Source organism: Siniperca chuatsi, linkage group LG22 (assembly GCF_020085105.1).
Source record: "Siniperca chuatsi isolate FFG_IHB_CAS linkage group LG22, ASM2008510v1, whole genome shotgun sequence".
NCBI lineage: Eukaryota > Metazoa > Chordata > Actinopteri > Centrarchiformes > Sinipercidae > Siniperca > Siniperca chuatsi.
In genome coordinates this window covers 16,654,433-16,678,064 of record NC_058063.1, presented here as the reverse complement: position 1 = coordinate 16,678,064, position 23,632 = coordinate 16,654,433, and the positions used below count along the sequence as shown (strand labels likewise).

Genomic DNA, 23,632 nt, shown 5'->3' with positions numbered 1-23,632 from the left:
CTCTCTAGGAAAATAAATCGGCAAAGTTTGGTGTAAACAGAAGAACAACAAGCAGATGGTTATTAATGCCCACCATAGCTGAACAGATTCTAAAAAGTAAAAGAAGCACACACCTAAAATGTCACATTAATGGTCATTTAGCTCAAAATGTTGACCAGAAAAAACAGTAACACCAAATTAATTCCCCACTTAACGCTTCAACACTTAAATGACGTGAAGATTAACATTTTTATAATGTTTTGGGGTCTTTATTCATCATTTTTTCTGGGATTTTTGCTATTTAACGTATTCTGGTACTCAAAAATGCTTGTAGAATGAGTATTATCCCAGATAAATGTTTCTAATTTATATTTAAAAAAAATAACTTACTTATTTTTTCTAAATACAACAATATAATATATCATAAATGACTGCATATTTTAAAATGTTCTGAGATGAGGCAACAGCTGAGCTGAAAAGTTTTTGTTAGCTGACTCAACCTATGTTTTTTTAAGACTTGTTGACTGTACATGACGTAGTAATGTTTACTACGTCAAGTAGTGCTCTAGAAGTGGAAATTGTCACTCTAAAGACACAAAACAATGTCAATCAGTATCTATTCAAAAACTAGCTAATAACTGTTTCATTTTAAACAGTGTACACAACAGATAGTGAGGTACAATGAGAATTTGGCTCCTAACATACATACACATGTAAAAGCCTGTGTTGTGGTTGATGTTGACATTTCACAAAAAAAAAAATCCCAATAAGTGATTTAATCAATTTCATGCCTTACAATTTGAAAATTAATAATTCATGAACAAAGGAATTATCAGGAGTTCGGGTAGGTGAAATCCCCTATAGTCCCCTACACTTAAACTTGATTAGGTATTTTTCTTGAAAATATTTTGAAATCTAGCTGACTACTCCTGTAATAATGAAATGTAATCTCTTCAATTTTATTTTTTTAAGTTACGTCAATCCATTTTCCCTTTGGTTTAAGATGAATAGGCTTTTTAGACTCCATACTGAGTGACTTCTGTAATGGTGGAAACTTCTTGCAGTGTATTATTCCCAGTGCCAGTATGCAGCTATTATTAAACCTGCTCTATTGCCTCCTGCACCCTACATGCTCACAATGCCATTGTGCCCTGGTCAAAGTCAGTTGTTACACCCACACTGGTAGAGGAATCACTAAGGTAGGTGTCTACGCAGTGTCTTGTTCCAAATTGAGATATTAACCATTTGTAAAAAGATTCCACTTATAATATCCACTTATAATAGTTAGACTGTGTGGTGCTGGTGTATCCCATGTCTCTGATCTGGCAAACTGTAGGGATACTGAGTGCTTTTCAAATTTTTTCACTTTCAAAATTGGATATAACTCTTCATATATTGACCTCTGTGTATAAGGCCATGCAGATAATCAGGATTGCGCAACAGAGCGATGTTTGTGTGTTGACACATCCAACTCTTGCAGCATTGCTAAAAGAGAGTGACTACTGTAACCTCCTGTGAACTTGGGAGGGTCTGTCATAATGACATTGCTAACGGATTATTTTGTAGGTGAGGTTATGTTTAGAAAGTGTAAAAGGGATCACGAGGACAATCTATGCATGTCTGATGTCAAAATAAGTGCAGTGACTATGCATGTGACATTTCCAGGAATGCAGTGTTCACTGTTCCTCCCCACTGTCTCTGTTCATTCCTTATCTTGCCTCTCCCCTTTTGTCCTTGTACAATGCAATCTGACAGAAAATGTCTGGTGGTCTGCATCGTGCAGCAGGTGGGCCAGGTGACACAGCAACCAATTATAGAGAGAAACAAAAAGAAGGAGGAATTAAAAGAGGTGGAGTTGGAGAAGGAAGAGGAAACTCTGGAGAAAGTAAAATGGATATAGATGAAGATGGGCAGGAAGGAAGACCAAGAAGTCTCTTACAAAACCATAAATGTGGTACAGACACAGAATTAGAGCACATGCCAGACTCTAAAGCCTGTCACCCTCACCACCCTTCATCTCTCCCCGAGGACTCAGATCTCTTCTCTTACATCCTTCCCTCACACTCAGAGAGCCTCTTCACTTGTCTACATAGCCTTCAGGAAGAAGAACTACTGCTAGACTGCATTTTTTCCATCCAAGGCAACTCCTTCCAAGCTCACAGACTTGTGCTGGCAGCTGCCAGTCAAACCCCAGATGCACTTTTTGGCTCAAAACAAAAATTTAGGCTGAGAGTGGAGGAAATAGCCCATCGTTTGACCCCAGTTGGGTTAAGGGCTGTTCTAGACTTTGCGTACTGTGGAGATGTAGCCATGGACTTGAGTAAGGAAGGGGTAATGGAGGAGGTACTGAATGCTTGCAGGTGTCTAGAGATGGAGAGGCTGTGGCAAAGGTGCATGTCAAAGGTCACAACCTCTGCAGCCACAGAGAGAGAGAAGAGCTTGGCAATCATCAAGGACATGTGGGAGAGAGGTGTTGGTTGTGATGTCACAATACAAGCAGAGAGTGGAGAGAGATACTCAGGTAAGATACAACCAAAGGAGTCCTCTTGACTGTCTTCACCAGTAAAACTACAGCATTGGTTGTTTGTTCAAAAAACAAAGCTGGAAGTAGTGTGACGTTTTTATGCAACATCTGCGTTGGTGAGGGCATGTTGTTACGGGTACCAGTGAGACGATGTTCACATACACTGCTCAAAAAAGCAATCTACCAGGAATGTGCACTTACATGTATTTGTATATATACCACTGCAGTGTATTGCCAGATGATGATAATGATGCATGGCAGCAAAAGTTGAGCCAGGTTTAAATGGTGCCCTGTGCAGTTTTCTTGTAAACAAACAAATGTTTACATCCAGTGTTACTCACTAAATCGGTTGTATGCGTGTATCTTTGAGGCTAGACAAACATACTGAATACATTTCCTTCCTCATACAAGGAAAATAAAAATACAAAAATATTTTAAATATGCAGATGCAGGAATTTTGTTAATGCACTCTATGATACTATCCCATCTCTCATATTGTGTCACAACTTGGTCTCAGGCAAGCAACACAACAATGTAACCACTCCATAAACTCCAGTGGTGGAATGTAATTAAGTACATTTACTCAAGTACTGTAGTTAAGTTCAATTTAAAAGATATTTCTACTTTAGTTGAGTATTTCCATTTTATTCTACTTTTTACTTCTACTCCACAACATTTTGGAGGCAAATATTTTTACTTTACACTATGTTTATTTGACAACATTAGTTACTGGTTACTTTGTAGATTCAGATTATTAATGCAACATATAAATCAACCAATAAATTCTGATATATTATTATGGATTAAGGTACCCAGCAGTATATAAAGTACTTAAATTTTTACCACCTCCAACATTAGTGATGCTTACAAATTAATGCATCACTAATTAGAATCCAGTGATATAATATACTGTATATTATTCTGAAATACCAGAATAATAACCAATAATAATAACCATTCTGCATACTGAGTACTTTTATTTTAAGGATATTTTGATGCTAATGCTTAGCAAGTAAGATTTTGAATGTAGGGCTTTTACTTGTAACAGTGTATTTTTATACTGTGGTATTGCTACTTTTACAAAATAATGGATATTGTCATATCTGGAATGCAGTCCAAGACCAGTGGTGTTGAATCATTGCAGCCAAATGTTAGCAACTGGAATCAGCTGTGTATTTGCTGTCTTGAACACATCCCATTCCTCCTGCGAATGAATGACTTGAATCACTCACTCAGTGAGTGAGTGTATCCCTGTACGTTTGCTTGCAACTGACTGAGAGCTGAACTGACTGAGAAATGAACAAATCTTTTCAGGAAGTGAATCAGGTCTGGTCGTTCACCCAGTAAAGTCGTTCTTTTGAACGAAACTTTCGTGAACGACACAACACTAAATTGAATTTCCAACTGAATTGAGTTGCATCCTGGGTAATGTAGGCCCTAGGCTTTGACAAGGAAGAAGAATGTTTGGAATAAAAAAGACGACATGTCTGGTTCTGCTGCCTCTATTTTGATATTTTTTTCCAAAATGTCTTGAGTTCAACAATGTTATAGGCGTGTAATGCTAAATCGATGGAGTAGGCTACTCTTTTAATCACTTTATATACTGTTGGGTACTTTAGGATATAAAGGCTCTGACACACCAAACCGATGTCAAAGAACTAGCAGCGACAAAAGCCGACTGGTGCGTCGCTGTAAAACAGCTGCTTCTAATCGAGAAAATATGTGATTCCATGTCTGATCTCCTGTCCTGGACGGATTCAAGATGCTAGTTTGCCAGCTAACGTTAGTACAATAACAACAACACAAATGATATTTAAATATATTTATCTTTTCGTACACTGATTCGCTTAAGCTGAACTTAAACAGAGTGATTTCTCTGACCAATGGCCTCCGCCACCGATTCAATATGCCCAGTCGGGCAGAAAAGCAGCAGACGAGCGCCGACGAGTGCCAACGGTGCTTAACCAAGCCCTCAGGAAGTGCCCCGGGCTTTGAAGCCTATTTGACATGGTGGCAAAATCGTGGAATTACAACTTCCAGGTCCGTCATGTGATGCACAATGGCGGCTGTAAAATGGTGAATAAATTTTTTTTGAGCGTCACAACCCCCACAAAATCATTTCACAATCAGAATTTAGTCAGATAACATTTGAAAAGTCTAGTAGAGCCGCACGATTAAATAATTTTTTCCCCATTCAAGTTAGCGGAGAGCTAAACCGGAAGTTAGTCGGCACGGCAGTGTAGTCTCCAGTTGGCTTGTTGGCTGGTAATTTTATACCGGGAAGTCGAACTTTTTTTTTTTGGCTTCATGCACCACTGAGCAGCTTTCATAGAAATGAACGGGTAACTGCCTTCAGCGCTGTATCCAGTCTTTATACATCCAAGTGCGGAACACACCACAAAAACTAGGGCTACAGACCCCCATATGACCAGCCGTCGGCCCCAATATTGGCCGACGGCTGGTCGGCCCGGGTGTCAGGGCCTTAACAATTATATTACATTTTATTACCCGATCAAATGTTTTGTATGTAATATCTGAATCTCCAAAGTAACTGTAGCTGTCAGATAAACATAGTGGATTAAAAAGTCTAAAATTTCCCTTTGAATTGTAGTGGAGTAAAAGCATAAAGTAGCATAAAATACAAATACTCAAGTAACAAGTCCCTCAAAGCTGTACTTAAGTACAGTAGACTACTTGACATTCCACTACTGTCAATTGTGTCCAATTCTAGGCGCACACCAACACTCCTTAACCTGTCATGTACTTCCACCTCAATTAGAGTTTTTGTATATCCCAGTCACCCTTTTCCAAAATAGTAAATTTGTTGCTATCGGCTGTTGTATGCAGGTAGGAGGAGAACATAGTATAGCAACAAGAGAATGAGTTTTTCCAGTCAAACAGTGAGACACTACTTTACTCAATGGATGTTTTGCGTGAGGTTGAAAACCTGCCTACTATAACTTCTCTATGACACATGCTGACCCAACATGAGCTGTTTTCAGGCTAAATTTCCATGTCCATGACATTTTTCAGGGGGCTGTCATTGGGTGGTGTCACAGTTTGTGGTTTAGTCCAGCCCTGCAGAAAGAAACATTTTTAGACAGTCATCCACTGACATTTCTGGAGTAGGTTTGGTGAAAAAGCCTTCCACCTGTTTGTCAATGCCTCTGGTCTTTTTCTCATCCTCCACATAGGCCTATCTGTCTGTGTCTTTATCCTTCCTTTCTCCTTTCTCAGCACACCGTGTGGTATTAGCAGCAGGTGGGGACTATTTCAGGGCACTGCTCTGCGGAGGGTTACGGGAGTCCAGTGAGGATGTTGTGTGCCTGCGAGGCGTGGCATCCCGGGTCATCGAATCCATACTCTGCTTCATCTACACGGGTCAGCTCAGACTGGGCTGGAGCCAGATTTGGGAGCTCACAGATGCACTGTTTCAGTTCCAGCTGCAGGGGGCGCTCTCGCTGTGCATCGACTTCCTGCGGGACAGAATGGATGAAAGCACCTGTCTGGACGTGTTGGTCCTGGCTGAAACCTATGGGCTGGTTCATCTGGGGCAGCCTGCAGAGGAGTACATCAAAGCCCACTTCCAGTGCATCTCTGCTGGGGAGAAGTTCAAGGACGTCCCCTTCTCCCTCCTGGACAAATTGCTTGAGAAGGACTCATTGTGTGTAGAGAGTGAGGTAATTTTTTATTTATTTCTGTCTGTCTTAATACCTGTAGTTTGCAGATTAACTTAAGAGAAAAATATTTCACTGTGAATCTGAGTCACTAAGTAACTAAGTACATGTACTCAAGTACTGTAATTAAGTTCACTTTTGAGGTACTTTATTTGAGTATATCCATTTTATGTTACTTTATACTTCTACTCCACTACATTTATTTGACAGCTCTAGTTACTCTTACTCTACAGATTAAATATTTACATAAAAACACATATTTACAAATTGCTTTGTTAAAGATTAGACTAATAGTTCCCAACCTTTTTGACTTGTGACCCCTGTCAAAAAAAGCAGTTGGGCCCCCTTGTCATGTTTCAGATGTTTGTTCAGTTTATCATTTACACCAAATAGATATTTTGTACAAACTACTAGTTCTGCCAACTAATCAGATGGTTTCATTTAAATAATTGTTCAAGGCTCAAAGAGATAAAAGTATCCAATATTTCACAAAAACAGCAAAAATAAGAATCAGAAATACTTTATTGATCCCCGAGGGGAAACTCTTTTGTTACAGCTGCACGTTAGTGCACACAGGAATAGTACTATGCAAATCAAAATCAAATACACTGTAATACAGGCAAGATAAATTAAGTGCAAAGTGGATATAAGTATTAATTAAAATAAGTGTAAAGTACAAAGTGGATTTACCGGTTGATGATAAGTATGTACAGTGTAATAATAAGTAATAGTGCATGTGCTGTCAAGTAAAGTGTAGCTTATTAAGATGATTATGAGATGGTGGACATTGCACAGCAGTAATAGAAGTATGAATAAATATCAATAAATTAAACTGAAAACCGAGTATATTGCACCGGAGTATTAAACAGAGAATATTGCACAATATTTTCAATTACTGCAGTGATTTTAATGATCCAATGTCCAATTTAATGACTTAGGGTCATATAGACTGACACTTAGAGGGAGGAGTTAAAAGGTTTGATGGCCACAGGCAGGAATGACTTCCTGTGGCGCTCCGTGGTGCTTTTTGGGGGGATGAGTCTTCCGCTGAAGGTATTCCTTTGTTTGACCAGAACGTCATAGAGTGGGTGGGAGACACTGTCCAAGATGGCATGTAGTTTGGCCAGCATCCTCCTCTCTGACACCACCGCCAGAGAGTCCAGCTCCACCCCCACAATGTCACTGGCCTTACGGATCAGTTTGTTGAGTCTGTTGGCGTCCGCTACCCTCAGCCTGCTGCCCCAGCATGCAACAGCATACAGGATAGCACTGGCCACCACAGACTCATAAAACATCTTCAGCATTGTCCGGCAGATGTTGAAGGACCTCAGCCTCCTCAGGAAATAGAGGCAGCTCTGGCCCTTCCTGTAAAGAGCTTGAGTGTTCTTAGCCCAGTCCAGTTTATTGTCCATGTTTACTCCCAGGTACTTGTAATCCTCTACAATGTCCACACTGACCCCTTGGATGGAAACCGGGGTCACTGGTGCCTTGGCCCTTCGCAGGTCAACAACCAACTCCTTGGACTTTGTTGCATTGAGCTGCAGATGGTTCTGCTCACACCATGAGACAAAGCTCCCCACCACAGCCCTGTACTCGTCTCATCACCACCGCTGATACATCCCACCACAGCAGAGTCATCAGAAAACTTCTGAAGGTGGCAGGACTCTGTGTGGTAGCTGAAGTCTGTGGTGTAGATGGTGAAGAGGAAGGGAGAGAGGACAGTCCCCTGAGGGGCCCCAGCGTTGCTGACCATGCTGTCCGACACACAGTGCTGCAGACGCACATGCTGTGGTCTGCCAGTCAGGTAGTCCACCTGCATTGCTGCCAGCTTCTCCCCCAGCAGGGCTGGCCGGGTGGTGTTGAAAGCACTGGAGAAGTAAAAAAACATGATCCTCACCGTGCTTGCGGTTCAGCAGGAAGATGATGGCGTCCTCAACTCCCAGCCGGGGCTGGTAGGCAAACTGAAGGGGGTCCAGGAGGGGTCTGACCATGGGCCGCAGCTGTTCCAGCACCAGTCTCTCCAGGGTCTTCATTATGTGGGAGGTCAGTGCCACCGGTCTGTAGTCCTTGCAGCCACTGGGACGCGGTGTCTTCGGCACAGGAATGAGGCAAGATGTCTTCCACAGAACAGGGACCCTTTGAAGACTCAGGCTCAGGTTGAAGACATGTTGAAGGACTCCACATAGCTGGGGGGGCACAGGCTTTTAGCACCCCGGGGCAAACGCCATCGGGGCCTGCAGCCTTGTTTGAGTGGAGTTTCATCAGCTGTCCTCTCACCTGGTCAGCAGTCAGGCACACAGCAGAAGTTACAATGAGATAAAAGAAATACAATATAGATTTGTGTATCAGAACTTTGTTTTTTCTTCTTTCCTCTCCCATTAATCATCTCACGACCCCTCAGATTTATCTTGTGACCCTTTGGAGGATCTAATAACGTCATTTAGAATAATATTAAGGGGCACATTTTTCTGCAGCACCGGTACTTTTACTTTTGATACTTTATGTGCATTTCAAAAATGGCACTTTTGAACTTTTTCTTAAGTAATTTGAAAAAAATAAAGGTTAGGAATGGAGGACAATGACTTGTAATTAATTATTTTTACATTACAGTTAGTACAACTTTATATTTGTGGCCATTGTACAGCATTGCTGCCAGCTACTGTGCTTAGATTTTGAAAATGTTACTTTGGTGCCATCTGGTGGTACATGTATTAAAGACCCTCTGGCAGACAATGGCTGAAATGAGAGGATTTGCCTTGTCTCCTTTCATTTCATAACATAGTAAATGGTATACTTTTGGGATTTTTTAAACTGTTTTTGAGACAAAATAAGAAATTTCTAAAGAACACTTTGGACTTTATTAACGCATGGTTGGCTTTTTGACAATTTATTGAATAACATTAAATTAATGTTAATTTAAAAAAATCGGGGAATCCTTGATGCCTACTTTTTGCCAGGACCTTATCCTGCCAATTTTTAAACCTTTAATTCCAACGAAAAAGACAGTAAAATTTTGATAAATGAGAGTAACATGTAAAATTACATGGATTTTCTCCCGTCATACTTAGATAGTGGTGTTCAGGGCAGTAGTGAGCTGGGTGGAGGACAACCCCAAAGAGAGACTGCCAGATCTGCCAGGCCTGCTCCACCATGTTCGCCTCCCCCTACTCAGCTACTCTGAGCTCCAGGAGGCTCTGAGCTGCAGCCTCCTCTGCAGGAGCCCTGGGGCCAGAGGTTCCCTGAAGGCCCTCCAAAGCCTCCTGGAAGGGGATTACAGAGGGCCTGAATGCCGACCTCGCACCCCAAACCAGGTACTCACAATAATTACCTTGCACTTGCAAAATCATATTATTGTATTTCTCGAGATGGAGATGTGGAGATTGGTAAAAATGCATTTAAAAATAATCTAAATTTTTTGTTAATATCTTTAAAAGGAAAGCCATAGCAATCTTTTAAATGTTCTGTACTTCTTCTAATGTTTCCAGTGCAATTCTCCGTAGAAATATATTTGTTAGAAATACCTCATACCTTGGTTTAGGTCCTGGTTCTGGTCTGTGGGGACACTGTCGATGATGAATTCATGAAGAAAGTTCCCAGCCAGACCTTGTGGTTCGCTCAGCATTTCCACCGTGGACCCGGTCTGATTAGAAGCATAGAGTGGAGGCCATTCGCCAATATCCCCAAACCGGCCCGGTTCAGACACTGCGTCTGTCTCCTCAACAACAAACTGTATGTCCTGGGAGGACGCAAGTACTACGGAGCGCTGGATATCCTCAAGTCTGCATTGAGGTAGGGTGTGTGTGTGGGTGTGGGTAGCAAGTAGGATTCCCAAAAGGCCAAGAACAGAGCTGCTGGTAGTTTTTATTTTGTGCCAATGTTCAATATCATCAAATGTATTCCAAAAAGTGACGCCGAGAGCGAAAAGTGTCTGCTGGTATGCCACTGGTGGTTCAGCGGTATATGCCGATCCTACAGTGGTGTTCCGCTCTGTTCCACCGGCACACACCGTTTCCTACCGGCAGGTGCCGCTCATGGGGTAAGCCGCTGTCACACCAGCACCGCCCCCTGATGCATTATGCAAATATGATGCCAATGAGATAGTTCTTCGACAAGCACCGCCGTAAATGGATTTCCCCCCCCCCCTTTTTTATTGACAATGTTAGCACAACATGGCGCTGTAAATGGAAAGGAATGTATACGTTTCTACCGTCGTTCTGTTGTTGTGATATGTGCGATATGCTTTTGAAATGACAGTAAAGTAATATAATGTACTCAAAAGCTCAAATTGGAGCTAGCCCTAGCTAATATGGCTATTGTTAGCCTAGCCACCGTAGCCAGTCTGACTAATCGATAACAGAAATTTTGAGCCGACCAACCAAATAATAGGCTGAAATAGCCTACTACTTGTTTTCAGGCATACATATGGCATATTATTTATTATTTACCATAAATACTTTGACAGAGTTACTTCACCGTACATAAGCCGATTTCTACCGGTACAGACATGATTGGCATAACGACAATAGCCATGTTAGCTAGGGTTAGGTCCAATTTGAGCAATATGTTGTGCTAACATTGTCAATAAAGAAAGAAAAAAATCCATTTACGGCGGTGCTTGTCGAAAAACTATCTCATTGGCATCACATTTGCGTAAGAAGATATACAGATCGGTAAACCACTCTGGGATCGGCACATGCCGCTGAACACTAGTGGCATAACATCAGCCACTTTTCGCTCTTGGCGCTGCTGAAAATGGGTTTTTGTCTCTAAAATGGCAATGAGATGGGACACTAAAATTCTTCACTAGGGCTGCAACTAACAATTATGTTCATTATTAATCTGCCCATTATTTTTCATTTTTCAATTTATGAATAATTTGGTCTATCAAATGTCAGAAAATAGTGAAAAATGTCATCACAATTTATCAGAGCCCAAGGTAACATCTTAAAATAACTTGTTTTGTCTGACCAACAGTCAAAAGCCCAAAGATATTCAGTTTAATATCATAAGACCAAGAAAACTGGCAAATATTAACATTTGAGAAACTAGATCCAGTGAATTGTTGGCACTTTGTTAAAAAAAAAATTGACTTAAACAATTAATTGATTATAAAAATGTTGCCCATTCATTTTCTGTCAATTGAATAAATAATTTATCAACTGGCATGTCAGTTTTACTCTTCACAGCAGACACAAAGATAAATAACACAAGGGTTTAACAGTCAGTTTAGACAGGGAAAACTTTAAAGATACTGTGATACTGCGAAAAGATTAGGACACTGCAGGAGATTTGGTCTACCTTCTGCCTAGCATGTCAGCCTGGCCCTGAGGAAGTTCCTGTTTGTAGCTCATGCGTGTGTTCTGTTTCCTTGGCCTGGGGAAAAACAGGTTTGAGTCACTCATAGTTGCAGGATCGGAATCTGTGTCACATGTGTGATGCAACATCCTCCTGCAAAGCTGGTGGTGATAGCTGCTCTGGCTATTAGGCCTACTTTTATTTTAAAATAGGCAGTACATGTATTATTTTATGGGTAAAAGGTAGATGTCAACATTCCAAAAAATGTAACCCTTTCAGGATTGTCTCGGTGTGACACAACTCAACATCTCCACTGCTGATCCTGGCAACTCCCAGGTGTTTTCCATCAGTCGCTCATGTGTGATGTCAGTGCTGAGCCTCCAGTCTGTTCCTACACACTCTAATCTACCAAACTAAAACACTTTTCATTACAGAATTTGTTCATTGTAACTTCATTCTTATTTTAAAGATATGCTGCCTGATTTTATTAGAGCGCCTGACGTGCCCCATATCCAAAACTTGCCTTCCAGCATGATTATGCAACATTCAGCTTGATGTTTGAAAGGACAGTTCACAGTTTCAAAACTTGACATTTAGGGGAGCCATTGAGCACTAACAAAGTTAGATATTAATAATAATAATAATAATAATAATAATAATAATAAAACTTTATTTATAGAGCACTTATCAAAACAAAGTACAAAGTGTTTCACAACAAGAAAAATAAAATACCACAGTGAATGACGAAATATAAAGAAATAAAACACATAAAATACACAAAAGCAATATAATAAACAGTAAAATAAACAGCCAGTTCAGGTAAAATCAGGATATGCTTTCAGATAAAAATGTGTTTTGAGACGAGACTTAAACGAAGACACTGACTCAGACAACCTAATTTCTTCGGGCAAGTTGTTCCAGAGCCTCGGGGCTCTGATAGCAAAAGCTCTGTCCCCCTTAGTTTTCATCCTGGACTCAGGATGAGACAGGAGACCCCTGCCCGAAGATCTCAAACTACGTGAAGGTTCATAAGGGATTACTATGTCTAAAATATAATCTGGGGCCAGGCCACGAAGAGCCTTAAAAGTAATCAACAAGATCTTAAAATCAATCCTAAAACCAACAGGGAGCCAGTGTAAAGAGGCTAAAACAGGTGTGATGTGGTCATACTTCTTGGTCCTGGTTAACAGCCTAGCAGCTGAGTTTTGTACAGTCTGCAGTCGTGTCAAACATCAGTCACTGTCAGTTTGATTTTTCACTATCCACAGTTACAGTTAAAGAGTCTGGAAAAACTGCAATGACAATCCATTTTTTTTTAAATGTTATTTTTACTTATAAAATAATGTTTTTGTAAAAGTAAATTCACAGACATGAGTATCATGTATTGGTCTTGTTCCTGCATTGTTTAGCCAACAACAGCCATAAAGTGTTTTCAGCATGGGAGACTCCTCTAAACATCCTCACTTGCTGTGTTTGAATGTTGCAATAAAGTTTTGTTTTCTATTTAGAGTCCTTTCATCTGCTCTCAGTCAGTTTCGGTCCCTCTCAATAGGTTTGACCTGTCTCAGTGTAAATGGGAACAACTACCTGACATGCTCTGTCAAAGGGACTACTTTTCTGCTGTGTGTCTGGACGGTAAGGTCTTCGCTCTGGGTGGTAACCATGACGACAGCCAATACCTGGATGCTGTTGAGTACTACACTCCTGAGGAGAACACCTGGAGGTACAGTACAACACTAGAAGGGCTGCACAGAAAATAGTAACAAAACCTGAAGAAGCAGGCATGTCTGAGCTGTATTCTAGCACTTTAATACACTTTTCAGAGACCTGGACTTGACTTAGATGTTATACAGTCAGCACTAGCTACATTATTTAGCCTCTTTTAAGTCTTTATTGGCATAAAATCTACTGAAATGTTGTAAAATCGTTGTATTAGGAGTACAGTTACAAAATACTGTGCATATGCACCAACAATGTTTGGGGGTGTGTTTTTTGTTATAAGCCACTCCCGCTGCCATACTCCCTTTTTGCCAATTGGCATGAACAGTTAATCAGCTGTCCTTTGGCTCATGACCAACATTTCCACAAAATTTTGTGCAAGTCTGTGAATCTATTTGGAAGTCATGCACCTCTTTGCAATAGATCACTCCCATTACCACGCCCCCTTTTAGCCAATTGGCGTGAATACAAACACGCACCTTCACACACACACACACACACACACACCTCCATGCTTAATTGCAGCCTCCTAGGGTGAAAACTGTGGGGTAGGGACATTTTTGTGGACCGACCAACAGACAGAGCGAGCTATAGAGCTGCCGGTCATAGCTAATAAAAATCTTGGGATCTCAGAGGAAGAATATGTTTATTATAATGTGGAAAAAAGTTCTATCTCACTTTAAAGCCACTTAAAGAGAACTTGGGGGAAAAGTAATTTATCACTTTTCCCTGATATAAATCTGCTTGTAACCTTTGGTTCCCCCCCCCCTCCGGCAGGCGGGCTCACCCTCTGGACACAGCTGTCTGTGGCCACGCTGCAGCTGTACTGGATGGGCAGATCTACATCTCTGGAGGCTGTGACCCCCATCAGCGCTGCCTTCCCTCTATGTGGCACTACCATCCTTCCCGTGGCTGTTCCACCAGAGCACCGATGACTGCAGGAGCGGGACGTGCTGGCCATATCATGTTAGCCTTGGGGAGAGGGTTAGTGGTAGCTGGAGGGCTGCAGCCACTCTGGATGGGCTTCGGAGACCAACTCCTCTGTGAGCTGTATGACCCCATACATGACTCCTGGTCCTCTACCTCTGCCCTGCCTCAACCTCATCTGTCACCAGGGGCAACTGTGCTTGATGGACGGTTATACGTGGTGGGAGGGTCTTCAGCAAGCACAGCGAGGGATACCAAGTGGGTGCATCGCTATGACCCCATGGAGGGTTGCTGGGAAAACCTGGGGGCTATGCCACACCCATACACAGATCTGGCAGCTTGCTCCTTACCGCTTCCTGACCTGGTTGATGAGCACTGAAGTCTTTCATTTAAGCACTGGTTGATTTTTTTGTTCTGGCTCAAGAAATTCCCAAGGAGCTATCGTTTAAAAAACTATTTTAGCAAAATGTGATGAATGTAATTCTGTGGTAGGAACTCTAATACATAGCTAGTGGTAAGTGCCACAGGACAACCAAGCCCTATGCTGATTATATTTGGCACATCAGAGACACTGAACACACTGAATGTACATCAATGACAGCAGGGCTGTAGTCAAGACAACTTTAGCAGAGTCTTAGACAAGACCAAGTCTGAGAGTTTTCAAAACTGAGTCAAGAAGACAGAGCCCAAATAGAGATTAAAAACACAAAACAGTGCCCATTCAGTATTGTCCATACTGTTGTCTCTGTTGTCTGAGCAGGTGGTGTACAGTGGGTAGAGCCTTTTCACTGAAAACAGCTGCCTGCTGTGGCCAAAAACGATACAATGAGAGCAGTGAGAGTGAACCATAACAGTAAAGTAGCAGCCAGACAGTTAAACAATCAGCTGAAACTCAGCTGAAAAATAAGCATTAACTGCACTTGTAAATGACAGTGCAGAACAGTGCATGTAATAAATACTTTAGCAACTCTATGGATAACTGAAAGCAGAGCAGCCTCTTTAGTTTGCTATGAGCAACGCTGGGTAGGAAATGAAAGAAGAAAAATACCAAGAGCAATGGCCCAAGACAGGTTCTACAGCCCTGATGACCGTTTGTTGCATAAGGTTGTATAGTAGCAACATTGTTACTGGTCAAATGACATGTACCGTAGAGTATCCTTCACATTGAAATAATTAGGTTTGCCCTGAAGGAAATAGTAGGAAATAGAAAATTCATTTCTTGATCTTGGGGGTGCCTGGTGGCCTAGGGGTTCCAACAAGTCCTCCAAATTAAACACCAAAAAACGTTGTTGGTTCATGCACACGATACATATACTGTTCACTGTTTCAAAAATCAAACTGTTTCTTATAACACGCTTAAGGTTTGGTTAGGTTTAGGCACAACAATTACTTGGTTAGGTTAAGGGGAAAATCATGGTTTGGGTTCAAATAACTACTTTGTTGAGATCAGGAGACCTTCATCGTCAAGGTTTTAATAATAACCACTTGGTTATGATTAGGGAACAACCCAAATCACAGTCTTCTGTTTGACATCCATCCAGGGACCTTTGTTGCATGTCGTTTCCCACCTTTTTACACCCTAATTTCCTGTCATTTCTCTACTGTCAGTAAATTTAAAAAAAATCCGCTCTCTGTCAGACAGCCCTTAAAGGGGAACACCGCTGACTTTACACATCCGTGTCAGTTTACATGTCATGGGGACTCATCAGCCTGTAAAAACAGTTATATAATGTCTTTTTTTGGGTCTGAAGAACCTTCTTAAGTCTGAGAAAATAATCCTTGGTGATCTCATCTTGATGTCATCAGGTTTAAATTAGGTCAAAGCTATGTAAATGTGAACACCAGGAGAACCCCAGTGTCCAAAAGGAGATTTTGAATGAGACTTTTACGTGGTTAAATAAAAGTTTAAAAGATTAAAACATGAGAACATACTGTATTCACCAAAGCAGAAACTGACGTCAAATGTAATATACTGACATTTGTGTAAAAGCTCAAGAAATTTCAAGTGTGTGAAATAATTTTTACTCACCAACACTTCAGTCAACCACTTCAATCCAAAATGATGCTAAATGAGGTCACACAACCCACAACAATGAATCTTCTGCTTTGCACAACAATTTTTCCTATTTAATGCATCACATTCACAAACGGCTTCCTGTCATCAGTGATAGTGTTAGAACTGTGTGTATTGCATAGATGGGTGTAAAGATAATACAATGAACTGCAAAATGCAATTCTTCATAGTCTTTTCTAATCTTAAGATATTCTCTTCTGGCTGCTCTTTGACTCTTTATCTTCTTGCATTTCCTTTTCTATTAGAAACTAATGTCCTCAAAAGGACAATACTCTAAAGTCAGTGATCAAAATGGTAGCCTATAGCGTTTTGGCTTTCAGGATTGCAATTTTAGAAAGAGATGAAGATTAAACAGAGTAGAAAGGAAATTAGGCAAATTGATACTCTTGTTCATGACATCTGATTCCTCTTTGGCCTAATCATTGGTCTAACCATTGCCCTGATGTTAGAAAAAACTAATAAGTGATTTATCTGTGTTATAGAAGACTTTCCTGCCCAGCCTGCTTCTTCCTTCATGGGCACATTAGTCCAAAATTTGACATGACACTTGAAACAAATTAGAAAATTCAGTGCAGTATAATTACAAAAGATGACTCAAAAAGGGAGATTAGACCTTTTCTTATTCACACATCAGAGGCAGAGCTGCTTTGAAATCATCTTATTGGTCCTCCACTAAGGTTCAGTCTGGAGTAGTTTTGAAACTCAGACCTTCTAAAATGTTGTTACCCATCATTTAATATTGTGTAAACAACTTTGCCACCAGCAACTCTTTAGCTCCTCATCAAACTCTTCTATGTTGCTGGGTTCAAACACAGTCCAAAGGGACATCATTCAAAAACCAATTCCCTTTTAGGAAACAGGAGGCTCGCCATGATATTCAAATGGGGGCCCTCACAGTGCCAGGCCTCTTGATAGGGAGTTTACACTGAGCCACCAGTCAATTAAGATGTGATTGATGGGAAAATCTCAACTCCTGTACTACAGTTGTCCCCAGGATGTTCTCATGCTAAGATCTTTTTATGTCCATTTATGTCATTACGTCATTCACTGCTTTAAATATGACTCATGTTTTTTGTAAATTTTTGCTCAGTGATACAGGAAATTTGAGGCTAGCTCTGAACCTTAAAGGAGATGAAACATGAAATGTTGCAACTTGGCCATTTCATTCAGGTGTTATGAAATAGTGGACAGAGTGATGCACGGAAGAGTGAAAGGAAGGGTGTTTTGGTGAAATGTTTCTTTTGCAATGTTCTGTTCATGCATTGCATAAGTAGTAACAGTATGATTCCATAGATCTGTGAAAAGGACAGCACTTCATGTACTTGTCTGGACCTATTGTGAAAAATACACAGCAGCAGAAATTCAATAATAAAAAAAGCTTTATTAATTTAACACATTTTGTTTTTTGTTTTTGACTACAAATTACCATACACATTACTATTAAATGAAAAACAACATAGCCATTCTGACACATGTAAAAGACATTTATGTAGCTATAATTATGTATACAAATTATTATTATGTATATAAATTCAAACTTTTTTTTTTCAGGCATAACAAAAAAGGCCATGACTAGAAATCATATAAAATACACAAACAAATGATAATGATATTGAACATTTCTGGACCAACAATGCTTTGATTAGAAAAACAAGGAAACAATGTTTTTGGGTGATGGTTTTACCTGTGAACAGTCTTCCTTCCTTCCTTCTCTGAACAAGACAGCCATGCTAGCAACTCTGTGAGGCAGTACTTAAGCACAGCTAAGTGAGCGAAATGCTAATGCTCCCTAAAGAGAGAGGTACGCAAAGCAGAATGCATATGGAAGGCCTGCAAACTCCACATTTATGAACATGTACGTATGTACATGAAGGACTTAATGAAAAAATACAATGCTGCAGTTAATAATGCACAAGCAACTTACTTTTCCACCTTGATCTATCAGAATGCCCCAAATTCAAAAGTACTGTTTAAAACACTTGACTGCCAGAGTGTTGGTGCCCCCCGAACACTAATTTGCTTGCATCACCTGACCTCTGCTAGCAGTTTAAAATAATTTTTACTGAAAAAATCAGATCCCAAACTGATAGCAGCCAGCCCCACTATTTACTTGTCCCAGAGCCTTTAACCCACAGATAATTTAATGTCTCATCCTTCAGTTCCTTTACATCAGTGTCTCTATCCACACTCAGTGATACGGTTAAGCACATGAAATCATCTGCTTGCCCCTTGGATGTGGTCCCTACCAGACTACTGAACCCCACTGATTTTAAAACTGCTTGAACCTCTCCTTATAAAACTCAGTTTAGATCCCTTCACTCTGAATAACTACAGACCTGTCTCAAAACTCTCATTTTTATCCAATATCCTAGAAAAAGCTGTGTTCAAACAATTAGTAGACCATCTTCCAGCTAATCATTTATTCTAAATAATCCAGGCTTTCGACCTCTTCATAGTACTGAGAATGTTCTTCTCAAAGTCTGTAATGACCTTCTGTTGGCTGAAGGTGAGTGCTCTATTCTAGTTCTTTTAGACCTCAGCACTGCTTTCGACACAGTTGATTTTAACATGCTCATCGACGGACTGGAAAGGTGGGCTGGCATCACTGATGTTGCCTTAAACTGGTTCAGGTCCTACCTATTTAATAGATGTTTCTCTGTAACTATGGCTGGCTCAATTTCATCCCCCACAAACATGCTCTATGGTATCCCCCAGTATTCAATTCTGGGTCCCATTTTATTATCCATCAACATAATGTCCAGTTTCACTCTTTCACTCCGATGACACACAGCTCTGTATTCCAATCAGACCCAGCAAGCAGTCTAACATAGCAACCCTCCACAAGTGCTTTCTCCAATTAAACCTTACAAAATCTGACGTCATTGTACTTGGTTCCCCCGCAAACAGAATTCAAATCGTGGCAAACCTAGGTGAAATAGCAACTTAAGCTAATCCTTCAGCCAGAAATCTTGGTGTAGTTTTTGATCAGGACTTGTGTTTCGAACCCCATGTAAAGAAAGTTGTTCAGTCATGTTTTTGATCATTTGAGAAATATAGCTAAGGTTAAGACTTTTATTTCAGCCACAGATCTGGAGGAACTCATCCATGCTTTTATCTCCCCCCGCCTCGACTACTGTAACTCCCTATATACCTGTCTCAGTCAGAAATCAATCAATCACCTACAGTTAGTCCAAAGTGCTGCAGCTTGGCTTTTAACTCAGTCCAAAAATGTGACCATATCACCCTTGTTTTAGCATCCTTGGGCTTGGGTTTGGAATATAGATTAAGCACTACTCTAACTGCTCAACACTGGCCAGAGTCTTGAGTTCAGGCTCATCGACCTCTTTGCCTGCCACACTACCGCTCCTATCCTTATTCTTGCTTTTGAAAGATTTCCCAAGTTTGACCGACAGCGTGTGCAGGACAGAGCTCTCATCTGGTGAAGAGCTGCTACGGCTCATGTGGCCGCTACGGCTGAATGTAGACGTGCTCCTGCTCTCCGAGTTGGTGGCTTCGAAGAGCTTGCCCATGAAGCTGAGGCCAGCCTGGCGGATGTGGGAGCTGCCGGCGAACACGTAGAGAATGGGGTTGACAGCGCTGCTGAAGTAAGCAAAGGCGGTGACATTTGGACGGGCTGTAAGGGCAGCCTGGATCACTGAATGACTATCCTTCAACAGACCGACCACCTGGAGGAGGGGGAGGAGAATGGGAGGTTAGAGGGAGGAAACAGCAAATACTGTAAATTCTCAAATAATTGCTGTGGACATGGCCCGAATAAACAAAGGACTCCCCAAAAAAGGCCAGGTCACATACATTGAGGCTGGTGAAATTACCTGTTCTATAATGGCTCTGGTAAATTCAGCATAATGTACATTTTCACAGCACTAAATCCATCAGTACAACAGCAGAGCTATGTCATAATAACCACAAATAGTGTTCTCCCTCACTAGTTCATTGCAATCACTTCTACTTTGACTTTTTTTTTTTCATTTGGTGTTACTGTTTCCTGAAGCTATGAGCAAAGGGAGGAATTGTGCCCTTTGAGTTTCTTGAAGACTAACAAACTAACAAAATCACCTCTATGATGTTGACGATATGATAGGGCAGCCAGAATATCGCAAAGGCACAGATGATCAGCAGGATGAGGCGGCTGCCTTGTCCTTTGCGCTGGAACTTAGCACTTTGCAGACGGCAGATGATGGTGGAGTAACAGGTGTTGATGAGGGAGAAAGGCACCAGGCAGCCCATGATGGTCTCAAACAGATACTGGAAGACCCGGTGACCCACGCTGCTCCAGTGGTACGAGATACAAAAGCTCAAAGTAATGTTGTTTGGAAATGTCTTCTTCAGATTACTGTCAGAGAAGAAGAGGAAAAGAAATATACAAATAGAAAGTGAATGTGACAGTAGATATACTGGCCAGAGACATAACCAAAGACTGTGTTGAGTCAAGTCTGTAACAAAACGTTTTAATTATATTAGCCCTAATATTAGCAGATACATCAGCATTTTTCTGAGCATATACTAAAATGTGTGACAAATTTGAGAGACAGGGCTGAAGGCCAAACAATTTCAAATTAGTTTTACCATCAATTCGGCTAAGTATATGGGAGTTTATTAGTGATAAAACTATTACGCAACAAATCAAGATTTAAGATCACACAGGAACAGATACCTAAGATGCAAAGAAAATCATAAGTGTTATTGAAGTTTTGAGCGTACAAGAGGAACCATGACTCTAGACTGCATACACTCCGTTTTGCATCCTTCTCATGCAAACTCCACCTGAGAGAAAAACAATCTCGATTGGGTTTGACTTGGAAGTGAAATGTCATCTTGTTAGACCACACTTACGTCAGACTATTTCCCAGTTTGCTCAATCAGCTTTTTTATTGGTGTAGAATACTTTAATAATCTGTTTGTATAATCTAAATTTTGATTTACCCACATTCCACTTCATTCATTTAAGCTTTTATACAGTTGTGGTTTATATAATGATGGTTCATGCCATGGTCAGCGCCTTAAACCCTAGTCCACCAGCCTGTAATCACTCACACCTGCTCCAAATTACACTCCTGCCTTCAATCAGCCCCAATCACACTCAATATAAAGCCACTCCACTCTCCTCACTCAGTGTCCGACCTTGTTTGTGTATAGGACTCCATATACCCGGTAACTACAGTGCTTTTTCCTGATTGTTCCAGTGTTTCTCCAGTCCTCCTTTGTCTCTCCAATCTCCTGTAGCTTCCCCAGACCCACTCTACCTATCTCCACACTCTCCACTTCTGGCTGTCGTCTGAATAAAGATATTCCCTTCCATCTTGGTGTCCCCTGCCTGTTATTCCGTGACAACCGGGGCACCCCAGCAAATAGTTTTGTTGCTAATAAACCTCCATATACATGATGTCTGCCTGCTAAACTGCATTTAGCATTCTGTTATTTTCTTTGAAAATTATGAGGAAATAAAATCCAAAAAATATAAATCACAGTAGAAATTCAGATAAGATGGCACCATTTAACTGCAAACAACATTTAATAATTGTATTACTTAGTCATCCTTCTAAAGTTTTTGTTACTTGCTGATATTCTCCAGCAGTGCTAGCACCTTGTTGAGTAGAAAAAATTCCATGTCTTTATAATCTATAATCTACAACATTTTTCTTACCTTCGGTAGAAAGGCATCGGCAGTGACAGGATGAAAGCTAACACCCAGACCGCCAGCAGGAGAACCAGCAGGAAGCGCTTGGTTCTCATTCTCTGGGACAGAAAAGGCTTTGTTACGGCCAGCCAGCGGTCCATGCTCATCAGGCAGATGAGGTAAATGGACACATACATGTTCACACTTGACAGGTAATGCACCAGCTTGCATGCTGCTGAGCCAAACTCCCAGCCCTGGCCTCCAGCCAGGTAGCGCAGGAAAAGAGGAGCGCTGAGCAGCACAAATGCGTCCGCCAGAGCCAGATTCAGCACCAACAGACAAGTCACGGAGCGCTTCTTCACCCGGCAGAGCACTGACCAAACCACAAATAGATTCCCAGGCAAGCCCAGGACAATTGCCAAGGTCAGGATGGTGATGCCGGCCTGGGCTGAGGCACTGATGGGCAGAAAAAAGGAGGCAGAGGAGGACTGCTGGGAGGTGGTGGTGATATTGGATGCCATCAGGAAAGCCTCTGAAGAATGAGAGTTTGGAAACTGATACAACCTTTCAAAAGACAGGAAACAGGATATGTTGTATTAGGGTTCATGAGATGTTAACTGTGCTGCGAAATATTGCACAATATTTTTTTTTCTCATTTCTGTACTCTACACAACAGATTTCTGTAACATTGTTGACAGCAGAGTTTCCTGTGATCATCAAACAAGCATAAAAGAGGACAAAGATCATAATCAAACGTGTAAGATGTGTGTGCTAAAAACAAATGGAAAATTAAACATTGTCAAATGAAGCACCGTGCACTGAAACATTTATACTTGTTTTCTTTGGTCATCTTGACTTTTTTGATGTGATATTTTCAAAATGATTAAATTTACTTTCCTGCATTTTGTGTATATTTGTTGTTTTTTGGTTTTTGCCATTTGTTTGGCCAAATAATCTGAGTGGGGGTGGCATCAAAATGTGCTGAAATGTTGAAATCAAAAGATCCTCTCCTTTCTTATACCTGCGAGCCAGCACCTTACTAATACAGGTGTGTATTTTCCTTCAGTTGTCCAAATAAATCTGTGAATGCAAAGGTCTTATTAAGGAGCATAATGTGTGTTGAAATGTAACAGTGTACTAACAATGTACTAATGTAATAGTTCTGTTTTTTACCACCATAATGACTACAGAGGGAAAAAGAGACTGTAAACTTTTTAATCTTCTCATCTTTAAACATGTTCCACAGAAGGCTGCAGTGTTTGTGTTACAAAACTAAATATAATTCATTAAATGTTCACAAACTCTATTTAAATATTACATTTAAACCTTTTCTTATACTTTTACAAAATTGTATGTGAAATTTTAATGTTTTTGTCAAACTCTATGATCTCGAGAGGAAACTCTATTTTGATAATTGGTTTCTATTAGAATATTTTTTATAAGCTGATATAAAACTCAGATACTGACCTTCAACTGCAGATCTCTTTTTTAAAGACACAACGGTAAATCCACTCCAAACGTTTACCAATTTCCATCTATTTTATACCCTGCCTGATCTACTGTTAACTCCTGGGCCTTCCTCTTTGCTTTGAAGACTACGTGTGGAGAGAAAAACTTGGTCATGTGAGGGGAAACCCTGTGGCCACAGGAAGCCATCTTGAGCTTACAGGGTTGCAATGTAGCTGTTGTTCCTCCTACACATTTTATTCTACTTTTGCAGATTGGTGCATTAAATATGCATGCCAGCTTTATGGAATAATGTTGACATAACATCTGCTGCCCTTTGTGGAGCAGCATTT

General features: G+C 40.8%; 2 protein-coding genes across 2 annotated transcripts; one reads left to right on the top strand and one right to left on the bottom strand.

The window, feature by feature from the left end:
* Positions 1-1,113: 1,113 nt before the first annotated feature.
* Positions 1,114-17,412, top strand: LOC122870587 (kelch-like protein 33). Its single transcript, XM_044184896.1, has 7 exons — positions 1,114-1,178; positions 1,735-2,500; positions 5,741-6,183; positions 9,249-9,491; positions 9,719-9,969; positions 13,028-13,198; positions 13,972-17,412. Exons 2-7 carry the CDS (start codon positions 1,738-1,740, stop codon positions 14,498-14,500), a joined length of 2,400 nt encoding a protein of 799 aa, XP_044040831.1. The 5' UTR covers positions 1,114-1,178; positions 1,735-1,737; the 3' UTR covers positions 14,501-17,412.
* Positions 17,413-17,556: 144 nt separating this feature from the next.
* On the bottom strand, positions 17,557-23,524 carry ltb4r (leukotriene B4 receptor). Its single transcript, XM_044184900.1, has 4 exons — positions 23,301-23,524; positions 21,861-22,397; positions 20,273-20,549; positions 17,557-19,881 (listed from the first exon to the last, which is right to left on the bottom strand). The coding sequence occupies exons 2-4, from the start codon at positions 22,352-22,354 to the stop codon at positions 19,486-19,488; spliced, it is 1,167 nt and encodes a 388-aa protein (XP_044040835.1). The 5' UTR covers positions 22,355-22,397; positions 23,301-23,524; the 3' UTR covers positions 17,557-19,485.
* Between the last annotated feature and the right edge of the window lie 108 nt (positions 23,525-23,632).